The sequence below is a fragment of the Alligator sinensis genome, unplaced genomic scaffold (genome assembly GCF_000455745.1).
Source record: "Alligator sinensis unplaced genomic scaffold, ASM45574v1 scaffold1412_1, whole genome shotgun sequence".
Taxonomy (NCBI): Eukaryota; Metazoa; Chordata; order Crocodylia; family Alligatoridae; genus Alligator; species Alligator sinensis.
Genome location: NW_005843203.1, coordinates 217963 through 233557, shown reverse-complemented (window position 1 = coordinate 233557; position 15595 = coordinate 217963). Strand labels below are relative to the sequence as shown.

Sequence of the window (15595 nt, the reverse complement as noted above, 5' to 3'; positions counted from 1 at the left end):
CAGAATAACATTATGCACTGGCTTAAATATAGGTGATAGGTTTGTTCTTCTCCAGCCAACATGGTGCCACCTGCAGTGTCAGACTTGTTTAAAACTGCTTGCTAGAGAAGTTGCAAAACTCTAAAACTCTTGGTTCAGAGATGATACCTTTTATTAGACCAACTAAGAAATCTCAAAAATATTATCTTTCTCTGCAAGTTTTCGAGCTCATGTGCTCTTCCTCAGGCTTAGGGAAAATTAAAGATGGTACAAGTCCCCATAGGTAGAAAAATACACTTCATTTTGTGCAGAGGAATTTGTGATTTGTGCCAACTTTGGCAGTATTCTCAGCTGTAGATTGTATGTTTCTCCTGACCTGAGCTCCTCAAGCACCTTGAGTCCTGCTTCTCTCACATAAAACTCGTTCAACCCACGCTGTCTTTCCTGTTGGCCATCCTACTCTTGCCCCACATTTAATCATCACATTAAGTAGAAGCAAAATAGCGATTTAATTGATAGGCCATGCATAGATTCTTTAATCTTGAACTTTTACTCCCTGAATAGCAACCTTAATTCCTTTCTTGCCTCCTTATTTATGTGGCTAAAGAATCTTTTACTATTTGTTTCTTTTTTATTTTCTTTTGCAAGGAGTAACTTTGCTTGGCTTTTTGGCTGTTCTCATTTTATCCTTATACCTCCTGTTCTTTACTGATCTGTTGTGGGTTCCTTGTAGTGCTCTGTTTATTCCTGATTTCCTTTTTGGGTGATTTGTTCAGCCAGTTAAGTCTGGAGTTCTGCCCTATAGGATGTTTTTCTTGTTCCTCGAGATACAAATTCCACCTTACTTGTACATGTTTGATTTGAAGAAATTTCAGGCCTCCTCCGTATTCATGTGCTCAAGTTCATCCATCCAGGTAACTTCTCTTATTAATTCCCTTTGTCTTAGCAACTCTTTTCTACGTGAAAGCCTTAGTCACAGATGTTTGGTTCCTTTTTATCCTCTCATTTAAACTAAATGAAATCAACTCATTGTTACCTGATTCAGGTTTACTTTTTATAACAAATTCTTCTGAGATGTCCCCAGACTTGCATGGACTGAGATAGCAGTCCATGCTATCCACTTAAGCACTTCGGTGGATATCTGAAGAAATCGGTCTGCTCTCCCATACTTTGGCCCCTACTGCTCTTAGTAGCATTTGTTCTCTAGTCTGTATCTGCAAAGCTGGTACTGTATAATGACACAGTTCTTAGCAGTGGTTATCTTGCTAACAATATGGATAGAGATCTCTCAAAATCAGATCCAACCCTAGATCCATAGAAATCTCCTTTACCATTGCAACCACCATGATTTTGTTTTATCCTGCCTGTCCCTTGTTTCTTTAAAGCTGTGATCAGGGTGCTATGGTGGTAGGCTCTGTACAGAGTAAGGAGGAGCCCTTGTCCCAGAGTTCCCCTTTATCTGTTCTTTCAACTTACAGGGTACGGAAATGGGCAGAAAATTTTGGGGGAGGGAAAATAAGCTGGCCACAGTCGCACAGTGTCAGTGCCAGCAATAGAACCTGCACCTTCTACCTCCTTCACTGAACTCTGTTCACTGGCTTAACTCCTTTCCACCCATCTAGGGGAATGCCCACTTCAAAGGGGAAAGTAGAGGTACTGAGGTAGTGACTCTTCCTGACCCAGAATTAGAAAGCAGGAGTTAATATCTCAGTCCTGTGCTTGGCCCTCGAAACCCTGCAGTCTTACACTGACCTGTACTCCAAATCCTCTGGTACCAAGGAGTGTACATTCTTCAGCCACTCTTCACTGTCTCAGGTCTCGGGTAGGAAGCGGAAAGAAAAGATCAGAACCAAGGCAGTCATGCTGGTTACACTGAGGAGAAGCTTTGTAGTTGAGTTCAGCTGCTTAGACTTAACTTCTAAAGGCACGGCAGGGATGGTAGCTGTTTCACTGCATAAGCTCAGCTAGACAAGGTGCTGTGAAAATCAAGGTTAATATAGCCTGTGTCCTATAAGTTTTTGGTTCACGTACTTGCTCACTCTGAGACTTCATGCGTTCCCTTCCTTCTGGTACTGATACATGCCGTTCTTGTGCTGAAAGCAGTTGACATCAGTTTTTGGCAGACTCCTCAGTGTCTGTTTGCTGTTGTGGAGATGGATGACGGAAACTGTCGTCTGAGCCACAGTCTTCGGAGATGCCATGGCTACTTACCTTGTCAAGTTTCACTTGGTGGAACCCAGATTCGGCCATGCCGTGGTCTATGCCTAAATCCGAGTAACAGCTGGTATCTCAGACACAGTATACTGTAGCCCACTTCTCTATGTACTCAAAACTTAGAGGTGAGTTTAGAAACCCCTTATGATGAAAAAGCCGAAGTGCAAGAATTTAGTATACCTGTGCCTCTACAGCAGTTTTTCTCAACCTTTTTACGCTCGGGGCACCCCTTGGAAAATGTCAGCTCTTAATTTTTACTTGCCTTTTGGCTACAGAAAAATACCAGAGCAATTTTACTGTTGCAAAGAACTCAGGAAAACCAGAATAGGTCAGAATGTTTTTAACACTAAGGACTCCTATTTGAAATCTCTGCATTTATCTTTTGAATCATGTTTGTACACTTAACAGTGCTAAAGCTGCATTGCACCCTAGGAGGGATTTCGAGGTACTCCAAGGTGCTGACTGAGAATAACAGATCTAGATCAAAGTCCAAATGCAAGAAACTTTGTCCCTGTATTTCAATATCTGGGATTCGATACTTGCCTGGGAAATTACTTGTTTTTGACCTGTTTCCTCCTTTCACCAGGGTGCTTAATTACTGCCGTGTCTTCACTGAACTCTGTGAGACGTTTCTAGATAAAATTGTGTGCACCCCAGGCCAGGGGCTGGGTGACCTGCGGACCCTGGAGTTGTTGCTGATCTGTGCGGGCCATCCGCAGTATGAGGTAGGCCTCCTAGCTCATGCCTTGTATTTTCACATTTCCCAAATCATTTCAGTGGCAAAAGCTGTTCTTACTGTATCATATGTGGGTGCATTTTAGTTGTCCAAAGATGAGAGCCTTGAAACCTTTGCTGTGTGTTTGTGGTGGGGAAAGAATATAGTTTAGCTCCCTTTAGTGCCTGAAGCAGAAGGCCTGGGTACAACCTCATGGTGATGGAAGAGGTACTGAAAACCTATGAAACCTCTTGCTATTAAAAGGCTGTTCTGTGCTAAATTTTTACCCCAGTTTATTTTGCAGTAACTTTCCCTGGGCAGACTAGCCCTTTATAGTGGAGGCCCCGGTGGGGACAACACTGAACAGCTCTTGTTTTGTCTCCCAACAGGTGGTAGAAATTTCCTTTAACTTCTGGTACAGACTGGGGGAGCATCTGTATAAAACGGAGGACGTAGTCATACACAGCATCTTCAAAGCCTACATACAGAGGCTTCTCCACGCTCTGGCCAGACACTGTCAGCTTGACCCAGACCACGTAAGACTGCGTTCAGTTTCCTTTTCTCTCTTCCTCCACTCTTCCTGAAGGCCATAGCAGCAGGGGAGGGGGCATGGTGGTGAGTGAAATGCATTATGTGCCAGTTGTCATTACTAGGCAGGAGGCCATGCATGTAACTGAGGGTCCCAGCAGATGTTAATTTAATCACACAAGGAGTCTAAGGAATTTTATCCTAACAATTGTGCATCATGCTATACCAGACATTCAAGGGCTGGCACAGCAAGATGCATGACTGCTGATCTGGGATAACATTTCTCAGATCCCATCACATGGCTGCTGGGGCGTACAGCTGGCTGTGCTCACCGTGGACCTGTCAACCTGGCATTGGACTATGTGGCATGGCTTTGAATGTCCCTATGTGGAGGTAGCCCATCAGTTCCCCACAATGGGACACTTAGTCGCATCGTGCAGCCTGATGCTAGGCTGTATTGCCGCATTCAAATTAAAGCGTGATACAAACCAGCCACGAAGATGCCACACATTAATTGTGTGATAAATGTAACGTCTGCCAGGGTCTGCAGCTAGGCTATTTTGTGGAGGTGAGAGGGTTGGACAGTGAGGAAAGTAGTCACATGTTTAGAGGATGCATGATATGACATCCCCCCTCCCTTCAGGAAGCCAGCATGTGTGCCAAGAGGCTGCTATGCTACCTGTGATGCCCTGAATGACAACTCGGGTGGGAGAGGGAGGATGAGTGTGTGTGCATGTGTTGAGGGGAGGGTGTTAGACTCATTCTGGGAGGTCTAACTTTGAGGCTCTCCATCCTTGTGCTTCCTTCACCCCCGCTGACATGCCGGTGTTTTGAAATTGCAGGCTAAACACCAATCCTGATCTACCTGCTAGGCATCTAGATGGCACGTATGTGTCTAAGTGTAAGCCTGTTCCACTGAAGCCAGGTGCCTGAAAGCCCCTAGTGCATCTAGTTTTGTAGCACGTTTTTATCTTGGTTTTAGATTAAGCCAATAAAAACAACCATTTGCATTTGTGGCATTTCAGGGACCTCAAGCAGGGTGGAATTAGGGTTACACTTAGACTAAGTACTGCTTAGACACCTAACAGGTGAATAGGACCTGGCCATAAGTGTTCCTGCAGCTTGTTAAACCCGCATGTCCTCCTCTCCCTTATTGATTGGGTCTGGGTAGGTTTTAAGATCTTGTGCCACCCCTGGCTGTATTCATCCATTCCCTCACTTCCCTGGCTCTGAAACGGTTGGGATCTTGCATTTATTTGGGGAGTTTGCTACAGGAAGGGCGCATGGCCTTTTAATGCAGGAGCAAGAAGGTAGGAAGTATCGTTGTCCTGCATCTTGGTGTCCACTCTTCTGCCTTCCAGTTCCCACAATTCCCTTCACCTCTAGCTGGGTGCAGAGGAGAAGACTGCAGGGTTCTGAGTTGGTACAGAGCACAGGACTGCAGGGTTCCAAGGTTATTTGACTATAAACAGCTTGTCTTGCCCTCGATGTGGGTAAACCAAGACCAAGATTTCCCTTTCCTGCCGTAACCCCACTCCTCCCAACCTTCCGTGTCTGCCAGGAGGGTGTCCCGGAGGAGACGGATGACTTCGGGGAGTTCCGCATGAGGGTGTCAGACCTGGTGAAGGACTTGATTTTCCTCGTGGGATCTGTGGAGTGCTTTGCCCAGGTGAACCCGGGGGGGCTAGAGGTTCTCCTGCCGTGCCCAGGAGGGGAATCTGTTCCTGCATGTGTGTGGCGTGCCATTGCTAAGGAACAGGTTTGACTGACCATTCAGTGTCACGTGAATGACCTTGCGGGTTATCTCTGTTGCTGTACTCACTGCTTGGCCTCCACCCTCATGGCCTACAATGGTCAGGCTTCATGCTGGGAGCTCACTGCTGCATACTGCTCTTGTTCCCTGCCTCCCTCCTTTGCCTCAGATGTGTTGAAAGCCCATTTCAGCTCCCAGTGGGTTGTGTGTGCCTGAGCTGGCCGAGCCCTGCTGGCTTCCTCCTTCCCATCCTGCCAGCTGTATGTATACTGTGCAGTCACTGCAGACAGTGGGAGGGAAACTGGGGGCTTTACCTGAAGTCACCTATGAGATCACTTCAGGAGCAGCAGCCTGACAAACATTGCCAGCACTGATACAGCATGTCAGATAGCAGCTGCAGTCACAGAAAAATGGGTGCTAGCGTGGAACCAGGCCCAGGTGTCTGCTGCACTCGGGGCTTCACAGAGGAGCGAACTGGCCATTGCATGCCAGCGAGACGACCAGTGGCTGCTGGGTTGGGCTCGTGCTCTGTGTGACAGAGTCCTTCTTCCCCACAGCTGTATGCTACCTTGAAGGATGGGAACCCTCCCTGGGAGGTGACGGAAGCTGTTCTCTTCATCATGGCCTCAATAGCCAAGAGCGTTGACCAGTGAGTACCACACGCCCTGGTTGTATCTGCAAGTGAGGGGGCAGTCGCCTTGTAGTCCTGTCTCCATAGCCCTGTCGTATCACTTGCAGTTCTGATTGCTGCAGGGTCACGAGCTTCCTGTGGCATGAAGCACACTGTAAATAGGCAGCTCTTAATGGCAATGTGGGACTGTTCTGCAGCTACACATTGTGTATCGCAGGCTCTCCAGGAGGCTGAAGGGGAGATGGTGCCTTCCACGCCCTGTTCCCCTCTCATGCTGGTTCAGGTTACGGTGCAACCAGGCTGCCCCTACAGGGCTGTTTCACGCTCCAAGTTCTGTTCCTGTTCAGAGATTGCAGCATCTGAGGGCTCGAGTATCTTGAGTTCCACACTTCCGCTCAGCAGTGTTTCAGGGTCACTTGTCCTCATGTTCTTGTTTGACTCCCTTTTTTGCTGATCCCTGCTCTTTGTGGCGGACCCATCAAAACGCAGCTGGACTGATTCAGTAAGGGTGAACTCCCACGTGGTGCCACAAGAGGGCACGTTTCCCCTAATTCTGGGAGCCTTGAAGGACTGTGCCAGCCTGAAAGACCAACTACTTGTGTGCCTTTTGTGCCCTTAAATCACAGGTGGATTAATGCATGGGCCAACTGGGCACGAGCCTGCCGATTCAGGGCCCAGGCCATGGGATCCTGATCAGCAGGGAACTGAAAGCCCTGGTTTTAAACTTGGCATGTTTCTGTCTCCCAGCGGAGAGACAAAAATGGCACCAAGTTTAAAACCCCGGCTTTTGTATTTGCTTCCCTGCAGCTGGGAGGGGAACCCCTCTCCCAGCGGGTGTGGGGGTCAGGCTGGGGATGGCTGGTCGGGAGTGCCGTGCAGCACCGTGCTGCGGGGGGTGGGAGAGTGCTGCTCTGTGCTGCGCCTCTGCAGACTGGCAGTGGTGCTGGTAAGGGCATAGCCCCCCAGAATTAGCTTCCCGGGAGCCTCCCCTCCCAGTGCTGCCACCCTCACGTAGAGGCACGGTGTGGGGCTTCTGGCCTGAGCTGATCCGGCCCGTGCACGTGTGCAGCTGCAGGGACACAGCCCAGCAGCAGCTCCCTGCCGGTCAGTGCAACAAGGGCACGGGCGGGAACAAGATGGAGCTGCGGGTGGTTGGGGGGGGGAAGGCTGCCTCAGAGCGATGGGGAGCGGGGGAGATCCTGTGAGGGGAAGGTATGTGTCTGGGTGTGTGTGTCTGTCACTGTGCACACATCTGTGTCTGCCTGTGTGCATGCATGTCTGTGTGCACATGAGTACGTGTCTGTGTGTGCACGAGTGTGTGTATGCATCTCCATGTGTCTGTGTGCATCTGCGTGCGTGTGCATCTAGGTGTACATGCATCTGTGTGCACATCTGTGCATTTGTATGCATCTGTTTCTGTGTGAGCATCTGTGTGTACACCTGTATGTGTGCGTGCGTGTGTGTTCATTTCAGGGAGAGTGTTTGTGTCTGTGTCCATGTGCAGAGAGTGAGTGAGAGTAGAGTGTGCATTTATCTGTGTGCATGCCTGTGTGTGTGTATATTTGGCCAACGGGGGGTGGGGCAAGTAGCAGGGAGAAGAGTGGGGCATGTGCCCCTCCCCCCCCCCTCCAGTGCGGCAGGGGCCTCCCAGCCTCCCCTGCCAGCACCAGGGGGGAAGGGGTCTTCCCCTCCACCCCCCCACAGCCCACTTTCAGTGGGGGCAGGGGGCCTCCAATTTTGTTTGCCCAGGGCCTCAGTACGCATTAATCTGCCTCTGCCTTAGATCAGTGGTTCTCAACCTTTTTTGGACCCTCCATAACTCTTGTGAATTAAGGGGCACCCATTTCCCAAAACATTTATAGATTACAGTGCTTAAAGAAGGGGCCTGGCAGTGGGGATGGGGATCGGAGGGGGTCCATTGAGGCAGGGACGGCCTGACCCTGCACTTCTCTGCTTAAGTTTACCTGCTTGTCTCCATACACCACCCTTCAAAAGACCTGGTAGTATCCTTGTTGACAATCACCGTCTTGGATGCTCTATAGCTTCAAGTCCCTTCCAGCCTTATGAGAGGTCAAACTAAGAGGGAGAGCCTGTGGGTATGTGGCAGTGGAGGGGTCCCTTGTACATGCCTTGTAATAAAGGTTATGTGGGAATGCCTGGGATCTCGCTGGACAGCATTCATCTTGGTTTCACCCCATAATTCTCACCCTGATGCGATGCCTTTTCCTTCATTCTGCTGCTGTTTATCACCAGTGGTCTTCCAGATCATGGTGGTCCTGTCTCTGCCCCTGTGTTTCGAATGAAAGCATTTGATGCACCAAATTTTGGAACTGCCGAAGCTGTTAAAACCACCACCAGGGTCTTATCCAGCCGGTCTTATCCATCTTAAATAGGCTGGGTGACTCCATGGTGGTCTGGGCTCCTTCAGAGTGGCTGAAGTGTAAGGCACTGTGGGGAAACCATGTTGGTTCATGACTCAGGAACAAGGCTAACAGCCCTGGTACTAACTGCTTGCCTCTGTCCCCAGGGAGAATAACCCGACGTTAGTGGAAGTGCTGGAAGGGGTGGTGCGCCTGCCAGAAACAGTGCACACTGCTGTGCGCTACACCAGCATTGAGCTGGTGGGGGAGATGAGTGAAGTCGTGGACAGAAACCCTCATTTCCTGGGTGAGTCTCACTATCAGTGCAGACCTGCCTCCGCACTTGGCCTGCCTTCCTGGGGTGGGATGCTGCTCTCTGCAGGACTCCGGGCAGGAGAAATAAATCAAATTTCCCACAAGTGTGCATGTGTTTAATGGGATGTTTCCCTGTGGGTTTTTCTCCCCCCCTCGCTCTCAGATCCTGTGCTCGGGTACTTGATGAAAGGTCTGTGCAACAGGCCGCTGGCCTCTGCCGCCGCCAAAGCCATTCATAATATCTGCTCAGTCTGCCGGGACCACATGGCTCAGCACTTTAACGGACTGCTGGAGATCGCCCGCTCCCTGGATTCCTTCATGCTGTCTCCAGAGGCTGCTGTAGGACTCCTCAAAGGTATTGACTTGCTTGGTCAGATGTGGTTGGGACTAAATGCTCGTCTGCTGAAAAGCAGCCTCCCTGTTTGTGCGAGAGTTTAAAATGTCTGTTATAGCCCCCTGCTTTCACAGTTCACTCTCAGGTAGCAGCAAGATCATTTTTGGCTGAATGTTTTCCATACATGTTTTTTGCCTAGCAATTTTTTGCTGTTTAAAAATTTGGTCAGAGTCTGATAGGGAAGAAAAATAGATATATCCTGTCTTATAAGCTATCCTGGGTATAACATCATCGTACTTTATTCAAAGACTTGCAGCTGGTAGCACTTTGAAATGTGACAAGTAAATATCATAGAAATTGAGGGCTGGAAGGGACCTCGAAAGATCGTAGAGTCCAACCCCCCTGCTCTGGGCAGGAACACTGCTGAGATCAAATGATCCCAGCAAGGTGTCTGTGCAGTCTCTTCTTAAAGACTTCCAAGGTTGGGGACTGCACCACCTCCTTGGGAAGTCTGTTCCAGATTCTGGTCACCCTTACTGTAAAGAAGTTCTTCCTTGCATCCAACCTGAAACCATCCGCTGACAGTTTATGGGCATTGCTCCTTGTCCTCCCCTGGGGGAGGACACAAGTGTTGTTATTGGATCCTTAGTGGATATTAGAGAAATGCGTGCCCCTTCCTTGCACATAGTGTCTGGGTAGACATGAGTAGCTAGATCATTCATTCAGTGGGGCTTTTACTCCAAGACACCAGCATCCTTTTTATCTCCCATCATAAGCATTCATTTCCATGCCTGATCAAAATGAAAATTGGCCCTAAGCTCTGCTGCATTTAGAGTGATGTTTCAGCCTGGTGCTTTTCTGCTCGCTCTGGGTTTGCATGAGGGCAGGGGGTGGTTTTCCTATGTTCTGTAGGTAGTGTTAGGCAGTGTGTTGCAGTCAGATCCCTGCCGGCAGTTATGCCTGAAGTCGATTGACCTCCTACCTCTTCCTGAACTTGTTCCCTTCTGTTTTTCAGGGACAGCGTTGGTCCTGGCCAGGCTACCTTTGGAAAAGATCGCGGAATGCCTCAGCGAGCTGTGCGCCGTGCAGGTGATGGCGCTCAAAAAGGTCTGTCCCGGGTACTGGAGCCACGGAACTTCGCCCTGTCGTGTGGCTGGGTTTGTGCCCGGGGGTTTTCTCTGTGCAAGTTGCACAGCAGAAAACCTGCCCTTTCATGCGAGGTCTGTAGCATGGAGCAGTTTTATTCTTCCCTTTAGCTGACAGTATAGGAAGGGCAAGAGCGTGAAGGAAGTTCTTGAACATGTGAGGCCATGATTGCAGCTGGTTTAAATTACTTGGCCCACTTAAATTCAGAGTAGCTCCCCAGACTGACAGCAGCTGAGGAGTTGACTCTAAGAGGAGTGGAACAGCTTCCTGGGTTTGGGAACCAAATATGCAGAACACACAGAAATGCTGCAGAAACGTGAACTGATTTGCTGGTAGCCCTGGGGGCTATAGATAGCTTGTGTGAAACAGCAGATACAGCAGGTGGAGATTCCACCTTCCCAGTATGCAGTGCTTCATCTGGATTTAAGCTGCATCTGCTAGGGCTAAGATGAAGTGTTCTGGAATATGTAGTCTCCAGAGTCTGTACCTCTGAATCACAGGTGGTAGTGATGGTCCTAGGCCAGGTTCTGACCATCCCAGGAGTATGGGAGCCACGATGCCTTTGTTTGGCGCTTTGACTGACTTAGCAAATTGGAAAAGGGCTCTAGCCAGGAAATGGAAAGGATCGAAGAGAGATGGGACTATCTGTGTCTCCTGAAATGACCGATAGCTTTAGAGCCACAAGGCCTGAATGGCTCACCGTGGAACCTGAGTTGAGTTAGGTGTTGCAGGTCGGAGTGCAGAGATCAGTCGTCTCTAGGGAGCTCTCAGCCACTAGTCAGCTTTTCCTCTTGGTAGGGCCCAGTGCTGCTGTTCTGTTTGTAATACTGGTTGCCAGGTGGACAGTTAGCCTTGTGTTTTGTGCAGCTGAGACTCGTGTCCGCTCAGGTTTCTAACCAGCCCCACTTCCATCCCAGAGGCCACGACTCCATTCACACTCAACCTTATGCCCACTTCTGGCATGCTGCCTCCACATGGTAACCCAGAGGAGGTTTCTGTTCTGCTTGAGCTATAAGGCAAGGAATGACCATTTCTGGGAAGATCTAGAAGAGGCAGTGTGCATTTCATGATCTGTGGGCCCTCTCCACAGGGCAGTGGCATCCAGCAGGGGGATCTCTGTGCGTTGATGAAATCTCAAGTGTATGTTTGCTTCTTCTCCCCAGCTGCTTTCTCAGGAGCCGAGCAATGGCCTCTCATCAGACCCTACTGTGCCCCTTGATCGACTTGCTGTCATATTTAGGTAAGGAAGGAGGGGCAACTGCAGGTTGCTCCTGGCTCACGGTCAGACCACGTCTTGTTGATAGTTCTTGCTGGTCTCTTAAATCAGCTAAAAATCCATGAAACAACCAGAGCATCTTGTTCATAGCAGTTGAGAAGCCCTGCTCAGGCAGAGGGGGTGACAAGAGGTCCCCTGTCACCATCCCAGACTGCAACAGTTGCTGCCCCTCCTGACACTAGAAAGCACTTTCTTTCTTTTTATTTCAAGGCATCTGGTTCTAGCTCAACTTAGTCATTTCCTTTTAGCCATTATCAGCCTATGCAAAATAATATACTGGGACCCAGTATATAATGGGCAAGTATCCACAGCCCCAGTCCACCACTAGAGCAGATGCACAGGACTGTTGGGCTGTAGAGACAATTCCCTTGCCCCTATGGGTTGAGTCTTGGGATTTAAGTGTGGCTTAACTCATCCCGTTCCTATCCTCCTGAACAGCATAAATCAATGCTTCCCAAACTTTTCCTCAGTATGACCCCCATTTCCTCAGCATGGCCTCTCACTCCCAACCCACAGCTACAGCCTTCTGGGCCCTGCTGGTGCCCCTCACTCCCAGCCTGCATCTTCCCTCTTCCCCCTGGTGCCGCAGGGCCAGGGCCCACAGCGCCCTTCCCCACCAGTCCAGTAGCACCTGAGCCCCAGCTGCTGCTGGAGTGGAGCACGAAGCCTGGCTTCCCCCTGCTCCCACAGGCAGCACGGCCAGAGCAGAACCTATGTGGGGAGGGAGAAGGGAGGGAAGTGGGCTTCCTGCTGTAGGCTCCCCGCCCTACTGCCCTCTTCCCGTGGGCTCAGCGGCCCAGCAGGTGGGACCCACCGTGGGAAGGAATGCTGCGGCACCAGCAGCAGTGGGGGCACAACTCCACGCCACCGCCGCTGCTGCACCTCACCTTTAGCAGCTGTGGCAGTACGGTGCTCCCTCCCACATCGGGTCCGGCCTGCTGGGCCATGGAGGGAGCTCCTGCCTGGAGCTGGTCTGGCTCGGCTGCAGCCCCACATCCCACTGTGGGCACAGAAATCTTGGGGCGTGTCCTCCTGTCCCCCCCGCCTCCAACATGTGTGGCCTGTTCCCCCTCCCCCCAACCCCCGTAGACTTACCTGGAAGTAGCTGTGGGAGCTGCTGTCCACACTGCTTGGCTGCCACATGCATGTATGGGCACGTGTGCCCCCTGCCTCCAATCGCTCTTCCTGCTCCTCGCAGCCCCTTGCAGGATGGAACCCTGCCAGCCTGTAAGGAGAAACCCACGTTTTTCTCCTTTAAAGGAGAAAATCCATGTTTTTCCACAGGCAACAGAAAACCCGGATCCCTGTTTATCGCAACCTTGTCTGCTGATGTTGCAAGCCCATTTGGGGTTGACACCCACAATTTGGGAACCACTGGCATAAACACTGAAAAAAATCCTTACCCTTTTGTTGCTTTTGCAGGCATACCAACCCCATTGTAGAAAATGGACAGATCCATCCGTGCCAAAAAGTCATTCAGGAGGTAAGTGACCATCCATGTCAGCATGGGGGCCCTCGTCCTCCATCCGCTTGTTCTTAATATTAAGTCTAGGTGACACTGGCAGATCCAGTTCGTCACGATGGAGCTGTGGGTTTGGGCTGGTGAGTAGGAATAACCTTCTGGCAGACCTAGTGCCATTCTTCCTCCTCCTCCCAGGAGGGATCTTGGGAGGGGTATCTGGTCTAGAGCCATTGGAAAACCTGGTTGTGGAATTTGGTTTCTGGGTACGGCGTGTTGGGAAGATGCTGAGCAGTACAATTAACACTGTGCTGTGAGACCCCTGGGGCAATGGCTCTGGAAGGGGTGAGGATCCCTGTATATGAACATGTCTGTCCCTGAGAACTCGCCCCTCTGTCGCTTGGAGGTTGCGTGGCTTTCATAGGGGGGTGTTTGGTTGGTAGCCACAGTACTTGGGTCATCTTTGGCTGCCCTTCCTGCCTGTCTGACGCTCCCTGTTTTCCTCACCTAGATCTGGCCTGTGCTGTCAGAGACCCTGAACAAACACAGTGCCGATAACCGCATCGTGGAACGCTGCTGCCGGTGCCTGCGCTTCGCTGTCCGCTGCGTGGGCAAAGGATCTGCAGCCTTGCTGCAGCCGCTGGTCACACAGGTAAGGAGGCCATGGGCTTTTCAAAGACATGTGCAGACACTGACAACCTCACAGCATGCACATGTGCACGCACATTAACTGGCAGCAGCAAATGAATGTGAGCCTTGGCATTTACAAGACTGAATCAGTTGTAGAAAGGGTTTCCAGTATGAAAACCTGCTACAGAAACAGCTCCTGGTCCAGCTGTCCCCATATGAGCGCTCAAGGTTAAGGACAGAACGGACCCTTTTTTGTACCCATTCCTCAATAAGATGGTCACAGCTCCGGGAGACTGGCACGGCTGGGAGCCCTAAATCCACATGCAAAGCTCAAAATACCTGGGAATTAGTGAGGCTGAACTGAGGTCTCTTAGGTGAGATTTAAAACTCCTTGGTTCTCTGATTAATACCTTGATACCAGAGAGAGATGCAAGATAACAGGAAGCTGTGCTGGCTTTGGGAATGCAGGTTAGGCTGCCCCATAAAGTTAGATTAAAAATGAAGTTGAACAAACAACCCTTGTATCCCACAGCCCCAGGCATTAACACTCAGAAGCAGGGCAGTAAGGAGTCCCTCATTCCTCCAAAAGCAGTGGAGAGTACAAGAACAATCTGGGGAGTTTGCCTTGCCAAAGTACTGGGGTTAGGCCTCTGTTTGGGAGCAGACTGGCATGTTCTGGTTTCACCAATCCAGTGTGAGGAATTCCAGCTCAGGGTATAGGAGCTGGTAAGATTCAGCATCACTGGTCCCGAGGTAGGGAGCACCAGGGTACCTTGTAGACTTATGGTCCTCACCTGGAGAGTGGTGGGCCACAAGGGTGGAGTGCAGCTGTCTTTGCTCCCTTCCCGATGCTCCTGGCACCAGGCTGTCCTGTGTACTAGCTCCAGCAGGAGAGAAACATCCAGGCTGCCTTGGATACCCTGCTGCTTTCTGCTCAGAGGCAGAGCTAATTAGGGTAGGTGCAGACCTGTGTGCTCACAGATGTGCTGCTTTGGGTGCCTCCTAGTTCTTCATAGTCATAGCAGCTGCCTATAGAGAGAGCGCATGGCTGCTCTACCCACACTTGTTTGGGAGGCATGAGGGAGGTAGTTGCAGGGCTGTGCCTGGGGTGGGGTGAGGGAGTTGAAGGTGAGCTGTGGGGTGGGAGAGTTCAGGCCATGCTGGGATCTGGAGGTGGGCTGTGGGTTTCAGAAGGTCACAGGGCACTGCCTTAGCTGGCACATGGCATGTGCCCTCTCCAGAGTGTAACAGAGAGAGCAGAGGCCCACAGTGGGTGCCCAGGGTAGATGGCGAGGTGGAGGGCCTTTGGAGCTCATGATCAGGGAGCCTCTGGCTTCTCAGAAATGCCCTAGTCCTAGCAGGTGAAACCTGGTTTCAGCTTGGTGGCCCTGCCAGGCTCCCCCATACCAGGAAAGGCGCCCACTGTGTCACTGTCCGCACTGAGGCTAGGGCATGTGGGTGCTCTTGGGGGAAGTACAGAGTGACTCTGACTCTAAGTATGCCATGTCCTTGGCAGATGGTGAGTGTATACCAGGCGCACCAGCACTCCTGCTTCCTGTACCTCGGCAGCATCCTGGTAGATGAGTACGGAATGGAGGAAGGGTGCCGGCAAGGGCTGCTGGACATGCTGCAGGTAGGTGCCCCTGGAGCTGTTCAGCCTCCTTCAACCTGCTGAGGCAGTGCACATACATACGTACACATGTACATACATGTGTGCACGTACGGACATGCATGGGCCAGGTCTAGTTGTTGGCTACAAATGACCAACTCAGGATCCTTAAAATTCTGGTTTATTAGGCGGATTGAAACACTGTAATGAAGTTAACTCATAAACCTTGGGGCTGGTCCCCACACGCGTGCGCGCGCACACACCTGCGCATGCGCACACAGTAGCAAGCTACAAGAGTCCGGTATACCTATTCTACAAGTGCTGGAGTCTGCCGTTGATGGCCAGTTGAGGCTTCTTTCAACGTGGTGTTATCCTCCAGAAGGGGGTCGCTGGCTGGTCCTTCTGGCTGGACAGGTCTGGTCGAGTTGGAGATCAAGAGGGCGCCCCGAGGGTCACTTTTCACTGCTTTTTATCTGACCCTCGTGGCACTTCCCCCCCCTTGGTGGCTACTGGACGGCATCTGTCAGCCCCAGGGGTCGTCCGCATGTATGTGCAGGTTTGGGAGTCCATTGATGAATTTTGAATAAGGCTCTGGGAGCAGTCGATTTGGAGATATTCAGCCCAAAAGTTGGTCCCCGGTGTTGAT

The 15595-nt window shown here is 50.8% G+C and overlaps 1 protein-coding gene across 1 annotated transcript in view; it reads left to right on the top strand.

Annotated features, from left to right (window-relative positions):
• Window positions 1–15595, top strand: part of TNPO3 (transportin 3) — a 65770-nt gene that overhangs the window by 35052 nt on the left and 15123 nt on the right. Inside the window, exons 7-17 of the mRNA XM_006037956.3 lie at window positions 2780–2918; window positions 3298–3444; window positions 4998–5105; window positions 5747–5838; window positions 8348–8487; window positions 8659–8850; window positions 9845–9936; window positions 11139–11215; window positions 12674–12734; window positions 13222–13362; window positions 14857–14973. Coding sequence (XP_006038018.3) covers window positions 2780–2918; window positions 3298–3444; window positions 4998–5105; window positions 5747–5838; window positions 8348–8487; window positions 8659–8850; window positions 9845–9936; window positions 11139–11215; window positions 12674–12734; window positions 13222–13362; window positions 14857–14973 — 1306 coding nt within the window. The remainder of the gene's footprint in view (window positions 1–2779; window positions 2919–3297; window positions 3445–4997; window positions 5106–5746; window positions 5839–8347; window positions 8488–8658; window positions 8851–9844; window positions 9937–11138; window positions 11216–12673; window positions 12735–13221; window positions 13363–14856; window positions 14974–15595) is intronic.